Source organism: Acinonyx jubatus, chromosome B2, assembly GCF_027475565.1.
Source record: "Acinonyx jubatus isolate Ajub_Pintada_27869175 chromosome B2, VMU_Ajub_asm_v1.0, whole genome shotgun sequence".
NCBI classification, from domain to species: Eukaryota; Metazoa; Chordata; class Mammalia; order Carnivora; family Felidae; genus Acinonyx; species Acinonyx jubatus.
The window spans coordinates 50194968-50221532 of NC_069385.1; the positions used below are offsets into that span (position 1 = coordinate 50194968).

The following is a 26565-nucleotide window of genomic DNA, read 5'->3' on the forward strand; positions in this document are numbered from 1 at the left end:
TCAGCTGGGATGAAGGGAACTTGGAACTTAAACCTCTGTGAGGAAGAGACAGAAAGTCCCTCAAAACAAACAGTCTTTGAGAGAACCTGAAATAGGCAAATACAATACAAGCTGTCACCTCAGGTCTTAGGGAAACTGGGGCTGCCCTTTCTTTGGCATTCTGGGACACAGAAAGGGACTAGAAGCCTAGGGCCCATCCCGGGGTTTCAACCTACAGCTCTCAACCTGTTGACCAGTTGTGAAATCAAATGTGTGTGAGCCCAGCATTTTTTTTTTAAAAGCAAATATAATAAAAGAGAAAATTATAGTGTATCGCTCATAAGTACCGTTTCAGGAAAATTTTGTTTCCATATTACCAGGACCTGTTAAGGTGGATCAAGGTGGATGCAGACCCTGAGTCAGAGAAGGGCAAGGAGACCCCTTAATAAAATCACAGGGATCAAAAGGAAATAAGGGGGGAAAATACCAAACCTGGACTGTCCTCCCACTCTGGTGGAGTTGGTAAGAGAAGGAAGCTGACTATCCTCAGTTTCTTTGGAAATGAGGTCAAAAGCAGATTCCTGAACATGTCCCAACCCAACTCTTCCAAAGCAGATGTCACCTCAGAAGTGGCTGACTCAAGTAAATTAGGAAAAAAAAAAAAAAAAAAAACCACAACCCTAAAGGACCTGAATGGTTTGAAAAGGAGCCATCATGAGCACTTGAGCGTCCGGTATGAGAAACCGCCATCTGAGACAGTGCGGGTGCGGTGTTGGGGAGAGGGGCACGTTTCAGACCGAACAGGAGAGGACCAAACACGACCAAACAGGAAAACATCAAACATCTCAGAGAGTTAACTGCAAAACCTCTAAAATTCTAACATTAAAAAAATGAATTCAGAAGCAACCTGGAGAACAGTTTTTGGTGAATATCTGTCTGCAGTTTAATGTAGTTGATAAGAATTCCCACAGCAACAGCAGTGGCCTGAAGTTCAGGCGTGCGGGGAGGTGTCCTTTCCTCTCAGAAGGAAGGGTTTCCCATGCACAAATGCAGCCGGTGGGCGGAAGGCCAGGGGTCCACTCTTCTCAAGGGCCGAAGTTTCCCTCATTACTCATTTCCCTCATTCCCCGTTCCTTCATTACTCCAGAAGGTTCGGGATCTTAACAGCTTGACATTGTCTGAGCCTGTTGGCACCTCTGTGCCTGCCGTAAGACCATACCCCTTTGATAACCACATGGGAGGCCAATCCTTGAAATGGGCAAAGGACAATTCCCATTAGAACAAACGTGAATCACGATTAACTGGAGACACCTCAAAGTTTTGTCTTTCAGGAAAACTTCGGCAGCTGTGTTTGGGAGAAAACAAAAATGAGAAACGTAGTTCTTTCCCAGTACTTTCGTCTCTCACTGAAACTTCACGTCAAAATATCTCATGCTGGCTGTTTCCTTCTTCTTTCCCAGACAGCTATCATTATCAGGAATTGCAGAAAAGGCATAAAATAATGAAAAAGGCATTGTCTCTACCCACAAAATATTTTATTTAACTTCCAATCTGAAATGGCCCATTTGTATTTAGTACAAAATAAATGCACAGCATCGTCTCTGATCATCATAGCTATTTGGCTGAGAGATATAATGATCCCCACTTGAAGACTAGGAAAACTGGGGCTTAGAGTGCTTACTAACACCCCCTAAGACCCCATAGTTCTTTAGCTACGAAGTCTACAAAATGCACCCCAAAAACTATTCAGCTGCAAAGTCTACAAAATCTATTTCAAAAATCGGCACAACCTTTCTACTACACACATGGTCTCTCTCTAGGTCATTCTGCCCTTTCTCGAGTCAAAGGTCTCATTCACCTCTGAGAAATCTTCTAGGAAGTGCTGAGTTTCTCATGAGCAGAGTTTCAGGGAGGCACCACTGTCACTTTCTCTAGGCAGCTCGGGACAGAAGAATGGACGCAAAGGCTCCACACATGAGAGATGACTGTGTGTATAGATGAGGGCATTACCTCTCACATCAAAAAACTTGATTTCTTCCATCTCAACATCTAAAAAAATTCCTACGTGGCTAAGTTCAGGGCTCGCAGGAATTCTGGTTTCTGGGAAGGAGCTGGTATAGATGGTCCCTGCTTTCATGCTGATAAACCAGAAGCCATGCTCGGAGGAGAAACCGGCCTTTCTCTTTCTGTCGACTGATTCCTGGCAGATCCCCAGGGTCCACTCCTCCGCCTGTCCCACTTCGACCTCCCAGTAATGGCAGCCGGAGGAGAAGCATGGGGTGCCCAGGACACAGGCCAGGTGGGTGAACCTCTGGGGATCTTCCACTGGGTTGCGGCAGATCGTCCCACACCGAACATTCTTGAGGTCATCAGAGAGGATGAGGAAGGAGTGGGCGGTGCTTGTATCCAGGGTCATATCCTCCCGGAACCTCAACAACTCATTGCTTACGTGCAGACTTTTCTCCAGTAGGGCACTGTGCTGTGTGAACAGAAGTGATAGTGCTCCAATTTGCCATTCCTCCAAAGGGGGGCTGTCACTTACCCCTCGACACACGGGGCAGGTCAATTTCAGATCCCTGTGTTCTAGCATCCATCTTTGCACGCAATGAAAGCAGAAAATGTGTGCACAGGGGAGTAAAATGGGGCTTAAGAAAATTTCCAGACAAACCGGACAGGTCACCTCCTCTTGCAGACTCTGGGCCATGGTCTCTGAAGGTCACTCCTTGGCAGTGAACTGAGCTGAAGTCGCCCTTTATTAGCTTCTGAAAGCGATTGGGAGCCTTCAGTACACAATCTGCTCTTCAATAATCAGGATGTACCTAAATCCAATACAAACATTAAATAGTATAACTCTTCCTGCAGCTTATACAGGAAAGCAGCACTAAATCACCAGAGAATCATAGTAAAAGCACTATCTGTGAGAAAAACAGGGAACCATGTATCTTTGAGAGAAGCTAGGTGATCACAAAAGAGAGACAGGACAGCGGACATTATCTTTTCAGGTGGGGCAGCTGACCTTGTGTGGAGACGCCCAGACGAAGTCTTCTCTGCTCTGACCACAGCTTCTCTCTGTGGGAGCTGAGTGCAATGAGGCCTTTAGCAGGATCTGGGAGCCCAGCTTCTGCCTCTAATCTCTGTAGGTCACCTGCAGTTCAAGAAAAATAATTTGCATATCCAAATCCAACTATAAAAATAAAGCCAATCCGACTTAAGCGGTCACAGAAAAGTGGCTCTAAGAAGCCCTCAGTATTTCAAAGAAAACTACCATATGTAAGTAAAAAACTAGAGAAAACCACTGCAAAATGGTTGAGATACCCATTACAGAATCAATTTTAAGGATGAAGTATCATTCAGATGAAATGCTTTGAAGCACTCTTAGAAAACTCATAAGGCTTGAGTATGAATAAAAACATAACCATTGTCACGAACTTCTCTAAAATAAATGTCTGAACACAAGCCAAAAAGGTGTTCCTGACAAGGAAGATGCCCTCCAGTTACAGCATCTTCTCGCTCCTCCCAGAGCTCACTCCGCCCAGAGCTCACTCCTAGAGACACCTCCTGGGCCTTCCTGCAAAGGTTGCGTACTTTGAGTGAGGGCTTGGAACAAGTTGGGCCCCTGACCCAAAGACAGCCCCGCTTAAGGCTAGTCAGTGCCGGTGAGACAGTGTGAATGGAGGACTCTTCTTGAAAAAGGGCCTATACTGAATAATAACTAACAGAACTTCTTGCTGAGAATTCACAAACCACACGGTCAGTCGTGGCTGAAGTAACAGAATCAGAGACAAAAACATGAGCTACGTCATTGTTACCATAGAGGGACAGAGTAGGAAGGAATGGGCACTCCTGAGGCTAGCCCAGAAAAACTCGGTTGCTAGAACATCCTGGAACACGTTTCCTCATCTTCATCCAACAAATACTTACTAGGAACTTTCCATGCTCCCACCCTTCACTAGACTTTGGGGATACAGACATATGTAACGATAGACAGGACATCTGCCCACAAGGAACTTGGAGTCTTTGGAAGTCTTCCAGTTCCTGGATGGCATTCCAGTCTGATTGGGCCTGGCTGAGTGACAAGAGATACGCTCCTTCCTGAGGCACCTGGGTGGCTCAGATGGTTAAGCATCTGACTCTTGACTTCAGCTCAGGTCGTGATCTCACAGGTCATGATCTCACAGCTCAGGTCATGATCTCAAGTCCCATGACGGGCTCTGCAATAACAGAGCTGACAGTTAGAACCCTGCTTGGGATTCTCTCTCTCCCTCTCTCTCTTTGCCCCTCACCCACTCATCACGCTCACAGACACACATACACTCTCTCTCTCTCAAAATAAATAAATAAATGTTAAAAAGAGTGGGTGGGGTGGGGGGAACACCTGGGTGGCTCAGCCGGTTGAGCATCCGACTTCAGCTCAGGTCATGGTCTCGAAGTTTGAGAGTTCGAGCCTCGTGTCAGGCTCTCTGCTAACAAACAGCTCAGAGCCTGGAGCCTGCTTCAGATTCTGTGTCTCCCTCTCTCTCTCCCCCTGCCTGCTCATGCTCTGCCTCTCTTTGTCTCTCAAAAATAAGTAATGTTAAAAAAATTTTAATAAAAGAAAAGAGATACACCTCTTCTCTAAATCCCCATCACACTTTCCAAAAACTTGAATTTTTTTCCTTAATGTTTAGTTTTGAGAGACAGAGCACAAGCGGGAGAGGGGCAGAGAGAGACAGAGGCACAGAATCTGAAGCAGGCTCCAGGCTCTGAGCTGTCAGCACAGAGCCAGATGCGGGGCTCAAACTCACGGCCCGTGAGATCATGACCTGAGCCAAAGTGGGACGCGTGACCAACTGAGCCACCCAGGAACCCCCAAAACCTGACTTTTTAAGGCAAATTGAATATGGTGCTTACAGTCTAAAAGAGCTTGCCTAACCCACCTTGGAATATATGCAAGAAAAAAATTAACAAAAGAAAAAAAAAATACTGCATTTGTAAAAAGTCCTTATCCGTGTTATCTATGACTCCAAACAATCAGAAACAATCTAATCATATAAAAATAATGAAATAATTCTGTTAATTATAATACAGCTATTAAAAGTAGCAATTCTTAAACTCCACATTTGAAGGAAATCCTATGGTGTTTGTCTGTCTCTGACTTATTTCCCTTAGTGTAATACTCTCTAGCTCCATCCACATCATGCCATTGCAAATGGCAACAAAACAAATGAACACAGGGGTAAAACAAGAGAGGGAGGAAAACCAGGAAACAGACCCTCAGTGACAGAGAACAAACTGAGGGTTGCTGGAGGGAAGGTGGGTAGGGGAATGGGTTCAACAGGCGATAGGGATTAAGGAAGGCACTTGTGATAAGTACTGAGTGTTGTATGTAAGGGACGAATCACTAAATTCTAACCTGAAACTAAAATGACACTGTGTGTTAACTAACTGGAATTTAAATAAACATTTGGAAAAAAAAAATTTGATAAATATATTTAAGTAAAAACCCAGAAACAGCTTTAAGAAATAATGCTAGAAAATAAAAAGGAACCCTTTTAAAACACCTACATTTGTCATTGAAAACACATAAAAATACATGTATGCGGGGGGCACCTGGCTGGCTCAGTCGGGTAAGCATCTGACTGCAACTCCGGTCATGATCTCAAGGTTTGCAGTCCAAGCCCTGAATCGGGCTCCGTGCTGATAGGGCAGAATCTGCTTGGGATTCTCTCTCTCCCTCTCTCTCTTCCCCTCCCCGGCTTGTGCTCTCTCTCTCTCTCTCTCTCTCAAAATAAATAAATTTTAAGAATATATATATGTATTCAAATAATAATAATAAACACTTCTATGCATAAAAAAAAACCACCTGAAGTTAATACGTAAAAATTTAACTGACAATATTAGAGTAGAAGGTGGAAAAAGTTCCCTGACACAGGTAAGACTGACTCCAGAAATCTAAAGATAAAAGCATTTAAAAGATAACTCGTAGTGAAAGAGAGAGAAATAGGACAGTGGAAATAGCACAGAGGGAAGAGACTACTTACACTGATTTAGACAATTGCAGCCATCTCGTAGGTCCAAAGTCTACACCTCCACTTCTCCTAGCCTTAGCTTCTCTCTAAAGTGAGTTTGAGCTCAAGAGATTCTGGCCTTATATAGTTCCTATGACATAGTCTCCACCCACACGCAGGGTCAGTGTCTCCACCCCAAAGATTGGATTATCTCAACCTGACCAAGTAAACTCAAGCAACCCTCCTCCGCGCGCAAGATGTTGGTCTGAAGTCACATTCAAGATTTTCCAGCGGTTATCCTCTGAGTTAAACTAACAAACCTACTGCCATGCAAATGAGATTCTCTAATTTCAGAGCTCAACTTTAAAAAACAAAATATTTTGGAGATCAAATACAGAAGCGTACTGCTGAAATCTAATGAAGTCTTGGCTAATGTAATAATTGGTGTTATCATCTCTGAAACTGTTTTGAGTGAGAACAGGCTCTAGAACAGTTTCCTATCCTTGGACTCGGTGATTCTGCTCTTCGGGGACAGTTATCGGACAGGATGAGAGATAGCAACCAGGTAAGCCTGTTACCCCACCATAATTATTAGTAACATCCCCTTTTACTTTCCAATCTGTCCCAGTTTAAACAATAAATTATATAGCGTTTATGTAAGAAGTAGAAGAAGGGTGCGTGGGTGGCTCAGTTTGTTGAGCGTCTGACTGTCGATTTCAGCTCAGGTCATGATCCCAGGGCTGTAGGATGCATCCCCCTCCCCCCAACCCCCATTGAGTTCTGCGCTGAGCATGGAGTCTGCTTAAGACTCTTTCTCTGGGGCTCCTGGGTGGCTCAGTCAGTTAAGCGTCCCACTTTGGCTCACGTCATGATTTGGGGGTCCCTGGGTTCGAGCCCTGCCCCCGCCCCCCCTCCACCCCCCTCCACCCCCCTCCACCCCCCTCCACCCCCGCCGCAAGCTCTGTGCTGACAGCTCAGAGCCTGGAGCCTGCTTAGGATTCTGTGTCTCCTTCTCTCTCTGCCCCTCCCCCACTCACAAGCTCCCTTGCTCTCTTGCTCTGTCTCTCTCTCTCTCTCTCTCTCTCAAAATTAAATAAATAAATAAATAAACATTGAGAAAGAAAAAATATTCTCTCTCCCTCTCTCCATCTGCCCATCTCTCCTACTCACACTCTCTAAAAGAAAAACTAAAGTAGAAGAAGCAGTAAAAGTCATAATGAAGGAGAACTATGACACAGTAATCAAACAAAAGGGAGATGAAAGGTCAATGAATTCCGGTAGTTGAGGGAAAGTAAGAATAAACCCTCTCCCTGAGATACACACATTCTGAATAACCTCCCGTTCCTCAGGGTTCCTGCTCTTGCTGCAAAGCCAATTGACCAGCTTTTTCTCTCTTTTTACCCAGTTTCTGTCTCCATTTCCATGAGTTAAATATCTATAGCGGGGGTCTGACATTTTTAAAAGTGTTTCATCATAAGCTCCTTTCCACTCTTAAATGTAACTGCAAATCCCCAAAAACTTCCTATTTATACAAATTATACTTCTCCGTGTTTACAGTATTACACATGAAAACTGCAAACATTTCTAAAGATTTATTTAACACATTTAAAATAACAAAACTATTATATGGTAACATAAATGACATGGCTTTATAGACAATAAGTAGTTTCCAAAACAACCAAAAAAATACAATTAAGGTGGAAGAGTGTCATTATTTTGCGTGTTTGAAAACCTCTATAATTCCTAATCAACAAATACGGCTGCTTTCTCACATCTGCTTCTGCTTGATCTGTCGCGATACGTTGTTTTGGTTGAACCCTGTACAGAATATTTGGCTTCCCACAGATACTTAATTGGAAAAAGGAAGTCCACTGCTTCTCAACCAATTTCATAACTCCAAGCGGCAGCTCCAAATCTTAGTTTCTTGGCCACCAAAGACCCCAACGATGAACCCAACGGTCTTTTTCGTGTGGCTTCTGTAGTCTCAGAACTAATTCATACGATGTAGCTAAATATGAAATGTTTTTCTTCTTTCTTGCCCAATCATAGAAAGGTTCTTTTCATTTTTTTCTTCTTAAACTATTCAACTGCAATAACAATGCCAAACCAGGTTTTTTTTCTATCACTAACATCTATCAGGCCCTCAGCAGACCATTTGTCACAAAAAGCATCACTGCTCACTGAGTTTATATTTTTCAGCCAGCTCTAATTGTGGCTGTTGCTGAGACTTTATCTGCTGGGAGAAATATATCCTCCCAGAAATACTTTAATTCCCAGATTCCTCATAACTACTGTAATGCTGAATTTAGTAAGAAATGTCATTTTTCATGTTCTAGTGCTGAAAATACTTGAAGTCACTTGTGTGTAATATCTTAGCATCCTCGTGACAACAGATCAAAAATGTGTGTATTTTTTTAAGCTTTAGCGTCATTTTTAATGATCAGTAGTGCTTCCGTGAGTTAAGACTAAATCACAAAATAAGCTTGTTTCCATAGCTCCCTGATTAAAAAAGAAATCGACTTTCACACTTGCTAGTTAGATAAGATACAGCCATTGATGGGGGAGCCGGGCACAGTCAGCCCGATCAGGAGTCTAAGATCCCTGCAAGGAGATGATGTATTCTTCCAAACACCGTTTGTATTTTTCAAAAGGCAGCAGCTACAGTGGGGCGGCTTTTCACAGAGAGCTTCCTTCCGCTGGCGCTGGGCTTTCTCTGGTTTGCAGCCTCCTCTTTTCGCCAAACCTCGTCCTCCCTGGCTCTTGGCTGCCTGGTCACATTAAAGTGGACCCGTCTGTCTAAATGGGAGAAGGTGGAGGGCACATCTCTGAATTAGTAATGTCGCCAGAATTTGCTAATAGAGTTCCCACACTCTCCTCTTCAAAGGGAGCCTATATTACAAACCTGGCAAACCCCATAAAGAGAATATTTGTGGCACTTTAGAGAACAGGTTTCCCCCACCATCCAAAAGTAGAAGGTTCCTATGAAAACTTCCCTAAGCTGAAATGGTGTAAAAGCGAAGCAACAATCTCCATTGATTTAGATGGACATTTTTTTGAGTGTCCCCAGACTCAACATTTAATAACCTCTTAGGCATTTCGGATACCTTAGGATACATGTTGCCAATGGATGCAGAAAATAAAACAAGAAAAAGCCCAGATGCGACCACACTGTTTCAAAGCTCTGGCAGCTGGACGCTGAGATGCTGGGTGTAATTCCTGGGTGAGGCGCTTGGTGGCGCCACTCCGCTGCCCCAGCGCGCGCTGCCTGTATAATGGTTCCTGTCAAACAAACGCTGAATGCTATCTTCGCTTCCACATTTTATTTATTTATTTATTTATTTTTTGGTCACAGTGCAAATTCTCTTTGCATTGCTTTCAGTTAGCGAAGACAGGTACTAAGGTAGGTCTTTTATAAAAGCAAAATGGTGTAACATGAACCTTCCTAAAGCAGGGGGAGACCTGCGGGCAGAATGTCCCAGTTTCGCACTAATTCTCAGAAACAGACTACAAAAAGGGACCGTTGGACTCCATAGTTATATATTTGATATGTAACCTCTACTCTCATCCTATTAATGGGCCTCTTGTTTTTTGTTCCTTCGAAGGGTTTTCATTTATTGATTTATTTATTTGCCCAAAATTGGGAGGAAAAAAAGGGAATGTTCATGTGGTTTATTCACGACGTGTGTTCCTTTCTGTATAAGAACTGGCAACAGAGGTCTTTATCTGCCGCAAATTACCTGTGAAAAGAACAAGCTCTAACTTGGGTCTCTATGTGTCAATGACATTAGGCCACCCACCCTCAAAAAAAAAAAAAAAAAAAAGGAGTAGCGCTTAGTGACCCCAAATGGGCCCACCCTCCTCCCAGCTCGAAGGTCCCAGATGCTGAGCAAAGGCTGGAGGGAGACAGTGTGAATGTGAGTGAGCGGTGAGTGTGCCGGAGCGCACACACACATGTGACCCTGCCCCTCGAGCTGTTGCTCTCTCGGGGTTTCCAGAGCCAACTAGACGTGTTTTCAGATTACCCATATGTTTTCTCCTCCGGATTCAGACTGTCAAAATATTTTTGCGGAGGTGAGGAAGTCGGAGTCAAAATAAATTTCCTCTCCACCTAATTAGCTGACGCTCGATGTATTATCAAATAGAGCCTGCAGATCTCTCACAACAAGTTGTGTTTCACCCCCCCCCCCCCCACCCGTCCTGGGAGTAGAGGTACATCAAGGCGAGCTGCCTGCAGTCCTGCCTGCAGCTGCTCAGCCTCACAGAGGTCAGAGACTACAAGTCCGGCCCAGGAAACAAGGCAGCGATCCAGGCTTGGTAACGCCCTCCTCCACCGGTTCATCTTCTTTGGTGGCTGTCCATCCGTCTTCGGAGACACGCCAAAGCCCCTACCATGGCTTCCTGGCCTCTGCCCCTCTCTCCAGCCTCATCCTCTCGAATGTCGACATACATCCTTCTTTCATTCCTTCCCTGTGCTCCTCCACAATTCAGAACAGTCGGTTCCCTCTAACTGGAACCAGCCCCATCTAGCCACCCTGACAACGCCTATTCACCCATCATTCAGACGCAGCTGGGGGGTCAGTTCTAGAGGGGAGTGTGGTCGAGGCCAGTGCAGAAGCCCCTGTTATATCCTCCTGTACTATCCTCCTGCATCCTTCCTTATGCGTGACCCCAGTGCTGGTTCTCCGTTTATTCATGTGGTCGCTTGACTCATCTGCGGTTCCCTCACATTGAATAAATCACACCCTCTGAGCACTTGCTTTCTGGCAGGCATTTTTCTAAGGACTTCACTGTTTTCCAGCGTGGAATTCTTGTAGCTCTATGGAAGGCACCTGCTGTCATCATCTTAAGCTCACAGACGATGACTTTAAGACTCTATCAAGCCAAGTGCCCTCACTGTTACGAAGCCTCCCAGGCGGCCTACCTCTAGTCATCTTTCACATGAGACCGAAATCAACATCTATCCTGCTCAGATCAGTATCTTGTGATGTCTCTGTTTTATGCATACAATCCAATACAATTGAAGTCTGATTCAAATAGCCACTAACTTAATTCTTTTAGCTTCTGGAACTATAAATCTGTGCTGCCTTGATCGTCATAGTAACTCATCAGATCTGATCTAGGGATTGAAAATTCTGGATCCTGTCGATATTTTCTGCCATTTGTTTGCATCTTTTTGATAGTTTATCACCTAACTAAAGAGAGAGGTGTGACACATATTTCTAAATGACCTTATTATTACTTGAATGCCTGGGCATTAACTTTTTAGGTTTTTGTTTGTCTGTCTGTTTGTTTGTTTGTTTGTCTTCTACAATTCTATTAGTGAATTCTTTAGCATGGTATCATTGCCAAACAAGAAATGGTAATGACTAATTAACAAAGTCAGCACAGTCCTGCGAACACAACATAGGATGAATTATGCAGTCCAATCGTTCAATTTGTTATCATTTAAACACAGCACGGTGTCTTAGCAGCATGATGCCCATTGTCATGAGGTAGGTCCAAATAAACTAAGCAAGACAACTGTCCTGCTTCAGAAGAGCCAGCAACACTTTAAGCCTTGCACACAAACATCCATTGAGTATCTACTAGCTTAAGATACTCTGTTAAATACTAAGGGGATCCAAAACACAGGAATGACCCAGCTGACAATTTATATGTTACAATATAAGGAAGGGAGGTAAGACAAATATATGAGAAGGTAAGTAAGGTCGAGAAGTAAACAAGGCACTCTGTGGTGTATAATGGGCTGTTAGTCACCCATATACTTTTTTAACCACGTCTACATATAGATGACAGAGGACAACAGATTTGGTCTGTTTTTGGACATCCTCTTTTCAGAACCCTCATGCCATTTAATGTTTATTTCTTAAAATCGAAGACCTTTGAAGTTTTATTTTATTTTTTAACGTTTACTTATGTTTGAGAGACAGAACATGAGCATGGGAGGGGCAGAGAGAGGGGGAGACGCAGAATCCGAAGCAGGCTCCAGGCCCTGAGCTGCCAGCACGGAGCCCGATGCGAGGCTTGAACCCACAAACCGTGAGATCATGACCTGAGCTGAAGTCCGACACTTAACCGACTGAGCCACTCAGGCACCCCAAAATCAAAGACCTTTGAAAGCAATGCCAACTCATCTATCCTATGTGAATCAAATGGAAGTGATTCGTGTAGCTTTACTTTTCTAACCAAGCCCTCCTCTCACCCTAAAAGAATTCCAATTATTGAGGACTCTCCACAATAAAGTGTCTAACAAGTATTGTGGACTGATAGTTCATAGTGAATTTATTGATTGACTCATGTTGTCCTACCCCAAATAACGGACTAACTATTCTACCCCATGCGCCTACTATAGCAAGACATCTAAGTGTCTCTGTAAATGTGAGACATCTACAGTTCTGAAGCTCAGGAGAAGGATCTGGGCTACAGACATGGGTGTGGAAGGGATTTGTGTGTACGCGGTACGTGTAAATGGTAGCTGGGGCATTGCCCACGACAGCCGTACGGTATGGGGAAGGAGGGCCTAGGGCAGAACTCTGAGAAACACCAGCATCTAGAGGAAGGGGAAGAGCAATCCCCAAAAGAGATTATTTCGGAGCCACTGAGGAAAGAGACCCCTGCAATCAGCAACATAATCCCATAATCCAAAGGCCTTCGGTGCACTGGGGCAACTCTGAGAATACCTAGCATTTCAGCCTCACCGGGCCCTGTGTGCCGGCAGAGGAAGTCAAGCCAGGAAAAGCCAAAGCTAGGTGTTCCGGGAGACTGTGGAGGTCTGAAATCTAAATGGACAAAGAGATCTGGAAAAATAAATATGATGTAGCATATTTGTCCAGGTGGGAAAGGCCAGGCAGGCCACACACGCTGCAAGACAGAGGTCGGAGCAAAGCCCCCAGTCCCAGGACACAAATCCAGACAGAAGGAAAGGTTAGGAAAGCATGAGCATGGGTGCATGTCTACTTAAATTATTAAATCTCAGTGTAATTAAGTGCTGCACACGATTTACATATAACATTTCTCCTTTCCTCTAGGAGCTCCTATTCTAGGGAAATGTCCTTTTTAAAAATATCTGTTACTGATGTCAACTAAGGTCTCCTTTGCTAGTGTTTAATAATGAGCAGCATATTAAAAAGGGTTTCTTTGCTTATGAACGAAGTAATCACAGTTTCTAAATCTTCAACAAAACTCGATGCCTATCTCTTCTGTAATCAGAAATTTTACTTGCCTTAAATACCTTTCGGGACTACTGAAAAATGAGCATTCTATTGGGGGGAATATGCAAAAATATATAAATGCTTTAAAAATAACCAAAGAAAACACAGTCGACGCTGACTGCTCAAATTAGGCTCCTCATGATGCTGAAAAGTCAAACCACAAAGTCCTAGTGTACTCAGCACGTACTTATGAAATGTCCAGAGGGCTTATCTATAGCTTGCCCAGAATGATCTTGTTTTAGGGATTAATAAAATATGAAGCATGGGAAGGTCAGCACATCGTATAACCGAAAGATTACCCCATGCATTGAAGAAGAGCTTTGAGGTTCAGATTCTTTGCAGACTTAAATTAAAGAAGCTTAACATTCTTGGGGGTCAGAGCAGTTCAAAAGAACTGCAGTTTACTGATTCAGCAAAACCAAGTTTATGCAGAGACATCATTTCCTAGGAGGACAACCTCTTCCTCTGGCTGGGCTGGAAAAAAACAACATTCAGGTCCAGAGATGCAATCTCTTCCCAGTCATCTGCCCGGCTATGGAGGTCACAAGCTCAGGAATCTGTGTTGCACACTGCCATCTACCGCGTCTCTGTGGGAACTGCAGCCCCAGCCTTCATTATTCATGATCCTAGCCTTGATGATGGCCAGCAGGAAACCAGTCAATGGGCATCACTTTCCTTGCGCTTGTGGGAAGTTTTATGAATATTAGCAATAAATGCAAATGAGATCTGCACCCTCACGCAGTTAGATTCATCGAGATTTGTAGCATGATGATTTTAGAAGCAGTGGAGTAAAATTAGCCAAGACATTGCCTCGCTGAGGGGAAATCAGTTTGTAAAATTTATAATCACTTTTCTCAGCATCACAGAGAACTTAACAACAAGCATTCTGGTGTTTTTTATAATAAATCCCAAAGCATCAACTCTTATTGAGAGGACCGAATGATGTCTACGTAAAAGAAAATATTCATGCAGGTCTTGAGTTTCTTGCTCTTCCGATGTTGCCAGGCATCAATTTTTCGAAGATCAACAAGCCTATATTTGCTCCATCCTCTCTAATTTTTCCTCTTGGTATCTAACTTCTGCTCATTTCTCTGCAAGTGAGGCCAAAAGAAAGGAAATAATGCGTAACACCGATCTGTCACTAACGGGCTTGTTACTGGAGCTTGTTAGCAATTCCGATAGGTCAGTGGGGAAAGAGATTGCGAAATTCAAATAGGATTTCATTATGGATGTAGTTCGCCAGACCACGGATATTACTACACATGAATACTGGTGGGCTTCATTTTAATAGGATTTACTAAGTAATTATAGTCTGTACTTAGTACGTGATGGACGCACGACTAGTGACCTGATAACTAGTGACCCGCCATAGGACCAGCTTTGCAAGGATTTGGCAAACGGCTGAAGGCACTGTGCATTGGCAGAGAGCTTGAAATGCCACCATTCCAAATACATTTTTTCCTGCTATAACAAGCATGGGCTTGTAAAAATTACCCTGGGGAGAATAACGTTTTAGGATGATCCTTGGAGTAGGTGAGAATTCGGCCCCAGGGGAAAGGAGCATCTGAAAAGAAGTAGGAATCACAGCAGCTAAATCGGGAGGAGAGCAAAGGCTTTGGAAAGAGGGGACTCCTGCTATGATGATGCTCACCCTCTTGTTCCTCAGCCCAAAAGACTGAGAGGGCTCCACTATGATTTTTTTAATTAATTATATCAAAGAAATGGCTTGTTTTGCTCTGTGCCGGGTTTTGGCAGCCAGTTTTAATTAGAGAACTTTTACAAGAAAGACCTGCTTTCGGGGCTTCCTATCTCTACAGATCTTCCAGAAATGGCCAGACCTCCCTTCGCAAGGAGAGCTGAGAGTCGCAAAGGCGCTGCTGTCGCATCGGTAAGGGAAAATACAGCAAAAATTCTGCACTTCACCTCTTCAGGCCATCCGTTCCCCCTCCGGACTAATCCAACAGTGCGGGACAAACCCGCTTCTGGAGACATAGGGGAGGCTTCGGACCCCTAACTTCGACCACCCACTGCTCTCCCTACTCAAGAGACTAAACAGTCACCAATTTTTCTCTCCCCCACAGAGAGACAGGTTAGTAGAAGAGGGAAGTTTTTCATCCTTTCTCATGCTCCAAATATGTATTTATCCCATTTTTCTGAATAGTTTCTAGGAGGAGCAAGGCCAAGCAAAATGTCATTTGGGCCCCTAATTTTAAACATCTGCCGGTATCATGCTCGTGCAAGTTCAGCCGAAACCCTCCCTTCTGCACGTGCTTGCCCCAAGCCCTCATCTCTAAAGGCCAGCCACATCTCCCCACCCCCTCGGCCCTTATCCCAGACTAAGCTACCACTTGCTCTGGCCCCAAATACCACAACAGCCTAACTGCTTGCCCTGTATCTATCCTAGCCCCCTTCCAGTCTTTCTGTTACTCAGACCCACCACTGCCTGCCCCTTGGTTACAACTCTTCAGTGGATCCCCATTGTCCCTAAGATAAAGACCAAAATCCTTACACAGGCCTACAAGGCCAGGTACTGGCCAGCATCTGGGAACTATCTACCTCTTCGGTCTTAACTCCCACCACCCTTTCCCTTCCCCCCCCCCCCACCATATACAGGGTCCTTCATCCAATTCTAGGATGGGCTAAGCCCCTCCCCCTAGCCCCTGAGCAAGTACTGATGAAATATTTTTTCTGCCTGAGGGACTCCTCCTTCCCTTCATCCCTAGTTTATTTCTCTTGTCTTTTAAACATAACTTCTGTAGAGCTTTCCCAGAACCCAGGCCTAAGTCCCATGCCTTGGATAAACTATCTCATAGAATCTTCCCCCCCACCCCTTTGGAGTACTTAATATGGAATTATTATTAATACTGTTTTTATTATTGCCAAATAATCAAAATATTTGATGTGATTGCTTCTAATCTGTCTCTCCTAGTAGACCATAAGTTCCATGAGGTCAAGAGCAGTTTCTACTCACCTTTATGTCCTGAGCACCTAGCCAGGGTCAGCTTTAGAGATGCCCGATCTATGCAATTGTATGGAAGATTGAGAAGGGCTTTACGCCTGACTTAATGTTCTGCTGTTCCTATATTAAAATTCTTCGTTTTTGAACACTTTTTTTTATTTTGAACTAAGACCTGCAAATTATGTGGCCTATCCTGTAGCTGGTGTAACATTTGACATACAGAAGGTAATAAATACATCTCCAATGAATAATTATACAGCGAATAATTAATACACGAATGACCCTACATCCAACAAAAGATACAGCCTCGAGAATTTCACGTGCGGTAGGAAGGATCTCCAAAATATATACGTCTCTTAGTAACTTCTATCGGAAATTCTTGTAACATGCCTAAAACATTTTACTAACAGTTAGAGGAAAGCTAAAACTTCCAGCGTTACTGAGATTAAAACAAAACAAAAAAGCAAACAAAACTTAAGTTCACTCAGGGACATAGATCTGATCTTGCGATTTGCATTAAGACAAGACTTGTTGAGGAAGAATGGGAAGAATGGGAAGAATGGAAAGACTTGTTGAGGAAGAATGGTGGCCCATTCTCATACTGAAGAACCATCCTGAAGCTGGAGATGCTGAAGTCAGACCTGGTTTAACGTGGAAGCTACACTACCATCTTTCAAGCTTGGTATACCGCTCAATGCTATAATTAGGTCAATGTCAGACATTCATTTTATTAACGAATTTCTTAAGTTCATGTAGATATTGTATTCATGGAGAGTGATAGATCTGGGTTTCATTTCTAGGTGTGTCTCCCTAAAGCCAGTTATTGAACCTTTCTGAGACTCAGTTTGTTTATCTGTAAGCTAGGGGAAATAGAGCTTCATGCACAGTTCTGTGGAGAATTATAGATAATGTGTGTAAAGCACCTTTAATTGCCACTCAAGCCATTTAAATGCCTACCAAGAAGAGGCAGAAGTCACCAGTGGCATTTATAGATTCGTTGCCATTTCCTTAACGTCTTCTCAAGGAAGAAAAAGTGTATTTTTCTTGCTTTCTTTACCACTCATTCATTGTTTTGAGTACCAAGATTTACAAGCCATTTAATAGCTTTGACTTCTTGATGCTTAACTGAAGCCGTCTCTATATTACACATTATTCTCTATAACAACATTACTTTAAACTCAAGTAGTTTGAAAGTGAGTTAATCTTTCCCTCTCCTGTCCAAGTAATCAGATGGACCTAAAGGTCTTTATATTCAAAAAACCATTTCAATGTTTCTTTTGTAGCGCTGGAAACAGTATGTCCATTGAATCTAGACTTTATTTCTACTTCCTAATGGGTACTGAGGTACAATCTCCTTACAAATGACTAGAGATGAGTGAAGAACTCTGTGGTCCCGGAATTGAATTGCTGACCTAGGATAGGTTTTTGTCCTACCAGGAATTGGTAAGAAAATTATAAAACTGGACCAGACACCGAACAAGTGCAGAGTAGAGGTATAGAAGTTAATTTCTAAAATCGTGATTGTAGAGTTGAAGACTTGTTGTAGTATTCAATTTGTTACAAATGAAAAAAAGTAGTAGTAAAAAATAGAGAGAGAGGAAACAATTGAATTCCTTTTCCTTGTCCTTACCATAGGGATTTTATCCCTGGGTTCACAGAGCAATATCAGAAACATATTGAAATCAAAAGCCTCCAAACCCTGAAGCTTGTATCGATCTGATCGTGGAAGAATTTATAGGCATCCAGGTTTTCTTGGTGATCGTCACTTATCCATCCATCCATTCACTTTATGCAACAATTTTCAAGGCCCTACTATATACCACAAAGCTTGATAGGTGCTAAAGTATTAAATGAAATGTCAGGAAACTCACATTTTACGCTGGTAACCCAACTAACCATCATACAATGTGCACCACTCTTGGTGAAGGGTGGAGAGCATTTGAATCATGAGGAAGAAGCCTTTAATTATGCTGGAGTAATGAAAGAAACCAGGACGAGATTTCGTTTATCATTCGCATATGCAACATATCACACTACAGCTAAGGTAAGAATAGTGTGTACGTGTATCTTCCATTCCCTGATGGTCATGTTCTCCTTTGAAGCCAGGAGGGCACATCGTACTCCTTCATCTTTCCCCTACCTTGTGCAACACGATGCCCAGCATAGCAATGCCAAATTTCCAATTGAAGTTAACTGAATTACAGAATGGATTTTGAGAAAAGAATATTGGTGCTTCAAGCACAAGTGGTGAAAGACTGAGCAATGAAGAGGTGAGTCTTTCAAAGATATTAAAGAGTTGGAGCAAAGCTTTGAAATTGTCCACCTTGCCAATGAGCTGCTGAAAATCAGTCTTTATAGACCCATGTGCTGTCAGGTACTCAAAAACAATGAGTCAGAAAAAGAATAGAATGGTCAAATTTGGGACTGAGGGTCCTTTGTTTTTCAGAAAGTGAATTTTTATCGAACTACTTTTGATATTTTTTTAAAGTAAGAAGCCCCAAAGGCTTGCTTTAACAGCCATGTTGAAAAACTCCCACATGTGAACATGCCCCGTACCCTGGGCTATTTGACCTATTAAAACAAAGATTCTCCACGAGCTCACATCATCATGGAATTTTTCTTTCAAATTTATGAATCAGGCCCTTAGTGTGAATAGACAGTGAGGAAATATCTTCATGAATAGCCTCCCTATTATCATGGTTCATGACTTTTTACAATGCAATTGTGGCACGTCATATCATAACATAATTGAGATTCTAGAAATGGAAATGAGAGGTAATTGAAGGGACAAGGTTACTCAAGATAATGCAAATGCCATTTTATTTGCAAATTAAATTAAAAATATGATGAGATGGGTGTAGAAATTGAAAAATCAATTGAGAGAAACGAATTTGGGATCTTTCTAGAAGGGATATCTGTAAGAAAATTCTTCTGCTCTGACACACCTTTTCAGAGAGTAAAGCTCTTCCTGCTAGCTTGAATGGAGCTTGAATGGAAGCCGGAGTCAAGGCAGATCTTTAGAACACACAGGAATAGTGGAGGCTTGGCAGCCAAATGGTGAGCTTATGGACGTGCCTGGCCTTGAACAATAAGCAATAGGGAGTTTTTCCAACGTGAACTCCAAATCAATCAAGCTGTAAGTGAAATCAACTAAAATGCGAATAATCTTCCCACAAGAAGTCAAGAGTTGTACCTACTCTCATATGACTGGTGGTCTTATACAACCAGAGGCAAAGATGCTTACAGTCTTTCATCAGAAGTCCAATTTCTGAGTTCTGGAGTTTCTTTGCTTGTTTAACATTCTCTCTCTCTCTCTCCTCTCTCTCTCTCCTTTTCCCTCTCTCTCTCGCTCTCTCCTTCTTTATCTCTGTCTTTACTCATTAAAAAAATAATAAGTTGGAGCTATCAAGACATTTGCCTCTAAATACTTGAGCATGTGATTCTTAAGAGTGAAGGAATTCTTTATAATCACAATATCATTATCACAAGAAAAAAAACCGAGGTGCAGGAGTCTATATTCCATTTGCTTGTCATATCTCTTAAATCTCCTTTATTCCAGAACAGCCCACCGGCACCACTTTTTTTTTTTTTTTTCGCCAGGACATTGACATTTTGTTAAGTCCATGCCACTTGGTCCATCTGGATTTGTCTAACTGTGTCCTCAGAATTAGGTTCAGGGCAAACTGAGTCATTGTGTTTAAAAGCGGACCTCAACGGTATTTACTGTTCACTCTATCTTTGAACAATGGTCTTAAAAAGAACGAAAGAATACGAGTTGACCTTTTAAAATATTTAAAGTACTAAAGATAAGAAGTAAAGAATTGTTGACCTGTTTTGGTGCCAGAGTCTTTAGATCAGGTTAGGGCAGTATATTCATGAGGTGTTTGTGAATCTTGAAATTTCCAAGCATGTTTATAAAGGATCCGTCTGGCCTTTGGAGATTTACTCAAAACCTCCCGGTTTTTCCTCCACTGAGAGATTTTTGAACTTGAGAATTTAGAAAGTGATTGTTCATTATCCAAACTCTTTGAAAAAAGAAGAAGGAGTGGGCGGCACTGTAAAGGAAGAATCTTAGTTACCGGGATAAGAGACAAAATTTATGACTTTCCCACTGATTCCTCAGCCAATTCTGCCCCTCCCCAGTCCCCACTTCTCCAGAGATTAAAACATGCTTGAATTGGAGAAGTCGTTTCCTTCCTTCTGTTCAGTGCCAGTTCTCAGAGGAAAACATCCATTTTGCTCTTTGATTCTTGTAGCCCAGAGACGGCAATGAAAGACCCACTGCTTCCTCGAGTATAAGGATTCCATCTGGGGGGCTGCTGGGCAGGAAGGAGAGTTGCAGGGTGTATGTTCATCCAGCGTGGGTGTGAGAATGATTTCCCCCTGGGGCCAGTTCGTTGGCCTGGAGCCCAGAGTGAACCATTCATCTACCTTAAATTGCACCGGGAAGCAGAGATGGCTGGGCGGGGGAGTCACTCCATGGCCCTGCCACTTTCTGCCAGCTTTCACTGGGTCTCCTCCATGTGGGATGTCCTAGAAACTGAGGCAGTTTTTGGTCTCCTCCAGGGGGAGTAAAAGACACACCTTCCAGTGGTCAGTAAACTGTAAGTGAAATCAACAAAAATGTGAATACTCTTCCCACAAAAAGTCAGGAGTTGGACCTACTCTCATGATGACTGGTGGTCTTAGATCACCAGATGCAAGGATGCTTACAGTTTTAATCAGAAGTCCAATTTCTAAGTGCTGAGTGGATGGTAAAGACAAAAGTGCTGTTGATACAGACATAGAACCTGTTCAGACATCTGATGCTCAAAAACGGTAGGCCCAACTTGCTTCACTTTGATCTGAGAATGTTTACTTATAACATTCAGCTCCAGGTTGTAAGAAAAAGAAACACGAAATAAAGCACATAAATAAACCTGGCTGAGCTGTTTGCAACATGTAATCAATGTCTTTAGTTTCTAATTAGGGACAGTGAGTTGAAAGTATGAGGGGTTGTTTTTGTTTCGTCTTGTGGTGGTGGTTTTCGTTGTTGTTGTTGTTGCTGTTGCTGCTGCTGTTGTTGTTGTTGTTTGAAACAAGGAGAAAATTTTGGTCTGTTCACATGGAGGATTTGGCTGAGCCTAGGGTGGCAGATTGGTCTGGTTTGCCCCGGGACCAGGGAATTTCTCAGCACAAGGGATTTTCACTGCCAAAACCAGGACTGCCCCGAGCAAATCAACATAATAGGTCATCCTAGTAAGGCCAAAATGGGCATAGCCTCTAAAACATGGAACGCTTGGCCTCGTCCCATTGATGTGATGTTCCAAGATCAAAGAATCCAGAGAACCAAAATGCTTGCAATTTAGGGAATTTAAAAAATTCACTAAACAATGTCTTAACATTCTAAATGGTTAATGCACCTTCAGGAGAATCTGTAAACTTTGACCACAGATAGTGAAGTTGAGATTTAGGGAAAAAATGTGCATCAGAAATCTGAAATGTTGATATAGGTTTTTAATTTTCTAAAACAGTCAAATAAGAAATAGAACAAATACCAGGTCAGAACTAACAGATTTTTCTGTTACTCATGTATCTCAATTTTTAGGAACATTTTAGTGGTGGTGCTTTATGATGAGCTCCACACATAGGTTTGAAATCAACCATATTTGTATTTAAGAGCCAGTAAATCTCCGGAAATTATATTAATTTATTGGAAAGGAAGGTTGAATGTACCTATTTTTTCAAAGATTTAATAATGGCTTGCTTTTATTATGAAAACAAGTTAAACAAAATGTGTTTGTGATTCCAAACAAGGCTTTCAAGATTTTTTGTGGTTTTGAATCTTCTTTTTAGTAATAACAGCTTTGTTTAAAAGAAAAAAAAAGCTTCAGATAATCACGCAAACTAGACGTCCAGTTATTTTATAACAGTCTTAGATGCTCAGAAATCCTGCTAAATGTTTCTTTATAAGTAAAAAATTTGAACCGGCGCTGTCACAACAAATTCGTGGTCCAAATAGTTCTTAGGATACTTACAGTTGGAAAAATCTAAAGCATGATGGAATCTGGATGAGCTGCTATTGCAGATTGGAAAGTATAATATTTTATTTGAAATGCTTCTTGATATGATTGTGTTAGCTCTTAGCAATTAAATTTTCCTTTTGAAATGAAAAATCCATACAAAGTACTTTACAGGCATTTATCTGAGTCAATCCTCATAACAATGTGAAACGTTGTTAATTTCGTTGTAAAAGATGAGGAAACTGGGATACAGAGGGGTTAAGAATCTATGGAAGCACACATGGTAAGAGACGATCTAATTCAGAAACTCTCACTCTTGTACCACCAAATGCTACCTTCAGTGAACTTTTAAGTGATGAAAGATGGAGGGAAGCACAACCAGGCTGGAATGGAGAAAACCAGAAGGGCAGAGTGTTGGAGAAACCAAGGAAATACACAGAATGTTTTTAAAGAGAGGGAGTGGTCAACTGAGCCAAGTGCCACACACAGACCCAGGAGGACCAAAAAAGGTCAGTTGTATCTTGGCCATGAGGGGCTTTTGGTGACCATAGTGAGAGAAGTTAAGGAATGGTGGGGACAAAAGCCAGATACCTGTATGAAGTAAGAAAGCAAAGTTAGGGGTTAAGCCCACTTCCTTGACCATTTGAATTCTCAAAGAAGAGAGAGCCTGGATGGTAGCTGAAAAGGAAATGACCAGTTTGTTTTTCTAGGAGCCTTGGGGAGGGCAAGGCTGGAGAGGCAGGAGAGTGGGACAATGACCTAGGAATGAGATGCCATAGAGTTCCGAGGGGCCTGGGGGCAGTTGACGTAGGTCCGTGTCCTAGTGGACTTGGACTTGAGAAAGGAGTGAGGCATTCTCTGAGACCAGAAGACAGATCTTGGGAACATGCGTGGGTGTCAATAGAAGGAAGCATTAGGTACTCAACTGGTGGCTGATGATGGGCTTACCTGAGACCTAAATGTCCACGGTGTCTGGGCAGCAAGGTCATCTGCTGAGACAGAAGAAGAGGGCACTAAAGGGGGTCAGAAGGACTTCGGTGAGTGTGGGGAATCTTTGAGGGACCTGGACACTCTGAACAAGTATAAGCACTGACAAGAATTTCTGAGGACCCAGCCGAGACTGGAGACCAAGTGTCTGCAGTGTCCCTGATCTGCAGGTGGTGTGGCTTTTCATCTAGACTGTTTACTCTCCTGAGCATGGGAACAGAGAAGGCAGATACACTCCGGATTCAGCTTCGTGCAGAAGCAGTGAGAGGATGCAGTAATCAAGAAGTAAGATGACTGCCAAAAAGCTATTAAGATTCTTAATTATGCCATTCAGGCCAGATACAAAATGAGGTCCCTGCACCAGTGGTTGGAGGTCCCTTCTCCCTGTTTCATATTTTCCAATGTCCCCAGTCAAGACCTAGTCAGCCAAAAGTTAAATCATATGCCCAGGATATTTCCTAGAGAGTTCAAGTATTTCACACTTTGGGAGCTTGACCTACAAACACTGCTCCTGGTGTGTAAGGAAATGAACTTTTAAATCAGAACCTTACAGAAAAACATCAGAAACCAAGAAATGTGCACTAACCCCTGCACACCCTGCAGAGAAAATGGACGGCGATGACTCTAAATTCAAAACAATATTTGTAGTGTGGTCTCCAGAAGAATTTCTCCCCCTGACTGTCACCGCTAAGAATGTATCCAATTTTGACAATTGCTCTAACATAACAAGCCCTCCCTTGGTTCACGTCAGTGGCAGAAATGTCACATGCCTTTGCCTGAAAAAAAAAATGGGGCGCCTGGGTGGCTCAGTCGGCTAAGTGTCCAACTTCGGCTCAGAAGTGTCCAACTTCTGTGCTGACAGCTCAGAGCCTGGAGCCTGCTTCACATGCTGTGTCTCCCTCTCTCTCTCTGCCCCTCCCCTTCTCTCTCTCTCTCTCTCTCTCTCTCTCTCTCTCAAGTAAATAAACATTAAAAATTTTTTTTAAAAACTTAAAAGTAAGCATTTTAAAGCATTTTAGAGACATTGTTCAGGAAGTATTTGCAGGCACTGATAAATTAGATTAAGATTATAATTTGCAGGTTTGATATAACTAAAAGCAGGGATTTCTAGAGGCAGTGCCTCATGGACTAAAACCCTTGCTCCAAAACTATCTGAGCAACTAAATTACTAAGTTAACCTCTCTCTATTTCTGTTTTCTTTTCTGCCAAGTAGGTAAACTAATACTATTCTACGGGATTTCTATAAAAATCATATGCCAAGTACCTAACAGAATAGGAAATGCAGGGAGTATTTAAAAGAATAGCTATTGTTATTGCTCCGAAAAAGGCTTTGCTTGAATTCTCTGTGGTCACAGAGAAAACAAACAGTGATTACTCCCCACATCAAAAGGCTTCATGGGGCTCAAGTTGGCTTCCTTTGAATCAGCAGGGAAAGCTTCATCTGTAAGCACATATTCTTTACATTTGAGCCTCAAGGACATATCTCCAAATGCTAAAGTTTAAATTAAAGATGTTTGATTTGCATCTGAACCACCAGATGGTGGCGGGGGGGGGGGGGGGCCTTTTGAATTTGCCTTTGTCCCCGCTTTGAGTCTCGGGTCTCCGGGATCTGGAATGTGAGGTGCCTCCAGACCGCCCCTGCCGCCATTAGTGCTTACGGCTTGCCTCTTTCATAGCACCTGGCACCCTCATTGATTTTTGTCTGTCTTTCCCAATACATCATGAATGACTTGAGGGCAAAAAATTCATCTCACTCTTATTGGTATTCCCAGTGCTTAGGCAGATAACAAATATTTGTTGAGTGACCAGGGCCTGCCCCAGCCGTGCCTCATGTTTCCACTCTTTGGAACACTCAGCTTAAATTCTTGATTAGCTAATGGACACTTCAGCTAATGGAACCGAGGTATCTTCACTTACATCAGAGAATGAGGCAGACGGGCGGTTGCGCTCTGTTTCTCTTCCATCCAAACATGTCCTGATTTCCAGTTTGTTCCTGGAGCTTCCCTGCTCAGAGAGAAGCAGCTTTGAATAAGAAAGGAATGATCAAAGAATTGGGCTGCTTAGCATATATCCCAGGAAAATTTAGGCATTTATAATGGAATAAAATGGAATAAAATAAGAAAGGAATGATCAAAGAATTAGGCTGCTTAGCATATATCCCAGGAAAATTTAGGCATTTATAATGGAATAAAATAAACTATAATGGAAACTCAAATTCCTCATTATGCCAAAAGGTAAATAAGTTACTACATCAGTAGGTACGATCGGACTCAGATGTGTTAGCGGAAAATGATACAATTTCCCTACCATCCATGAGTATGTACAGTGAGGAAAGAATCAGCCTATCAGGGTCTGCTTGCAGATCCGGGAAGGAGACACTGGCCTTATCTGTAAATAGCTGGCCAGGTAATACAGGATGAAAGATAAAGGTTTATTCTTTCTGGAGGAGGGAAACTAAAGAGAAAGGAATCCTCACACATCATCCTGCAGTCTGAGGTGTGAAAATGAGGAGAGAGGCAGGGGTCAACGCCTGTGAACTGAGTTCCTTTACAAATTGCCCTTTTGTGCCTTTAGGATTTAACCCTTTTCAGTGGTCTTCTGTGGACCAAGTTTCACACTTTCCAGGTGGTGGTGGATTGGAGTTGACACAGCAGACAATGGCCCCGGGGCGTGTGACGCAGCTGGGTGAGCCCAAGTAAATGCAGTGACCCAAAGTGCCACAGTGACCCAAAGTGCCGGTGGCTTCTCCTGAGGCCCCAGCACACTGCCTCATAGCAACCTGCCCAGATAGTTTCCTCCTAATCCACTCAATTCTAGCACAATCCCAATTTTGTATTTACCCTCCATTAGCTATTCTTTCAATATTATTTTTGGCCGTATAGGTCATGGACATTTCTCAGGGGATGCTCCTGAAGGCCTTCCAGAATCTCCAAGATTCTGGAATACAACAAGTAATTATTTCCCCTCCCTTTCTCTGATGAGAAGCTAAGTAGATGCTTGCACACTAACTTTAAATGCCCTCGATGGGGGCCAGTTAGGCTCACTCACTCACTAAGAAATTGCTCCAACAATCCCACCTTTGTCAAAGCCTGTGAAGTTCAAATTGACTACAAATTTCTACTTTCCGTGGTCTGAAAAGCTAACTCGTGAATAATAAAACCCTCCATGTTCAGCCTGAGAGTATCACTTCCTGAGCAATATTCACCCAAATTGGCATGGCTGTCTTTGTGGCCCATGTGTCAGGTAAATGTCACTATTTCTGCTCACCTTGTTTTCTGCATTCATTTATTGATTCATCATTCAGTAAACCACTTGCTGAGCCCTGACTATGTCAAGCCCACGGAATACAAAATTAAATAAAACGGAACTTCTTATCCTTGCAGACCGTGCAATGTACTGAGAGAAGATAAATAAAAGTGTATTAAAATCTACTGAACAAA

The 26565-nt window shown here is 42.7% G+C and overlaps 1 protein-coding gene across 4 annotated transcripts in view; it reads right to left on the reverse strand.

Moving 5' to 3' along the window:
* Positions 1 to 1269: 1269 nt before the first annotated feature.
* RFPL4B (ret finger protein like 4B) overlaps positions 1270 to 26565 on the reverse strand; it is a 53224-nt gene continuing 27928 nt past the window's right edge. For 3 of the 4 annotated variants that reach the window (XM_053222359.1, XM_053222360.1, XM_053222358.1), the window contains 3 exons: positions 25043 to 25124; positions 2996 to 3124; positions 1270 to 2798 (listed from right to left, as the gene is read on the reverse strand). In XM_053222359.1, coding sequence (XP_053078334.1) covers positions 1871 to 2683 — 813 coding nt within the window. In that variant the 5' untranslated portion in view covers positions 2684 to 2798; positions 2996 to 3124; positions 25043 to 25124 and the 3' untranslated portion in view covers positions 1270 to 1870. Of the gene's footprint in view, positions 2799 to 2995; positions 3125 to 7543; positions 8763 to 25042; positions 25125 to 26565 lie in introns of those variants that run through there. The other variant, XR_008298395.1, reaches the window with a different exon arrangement.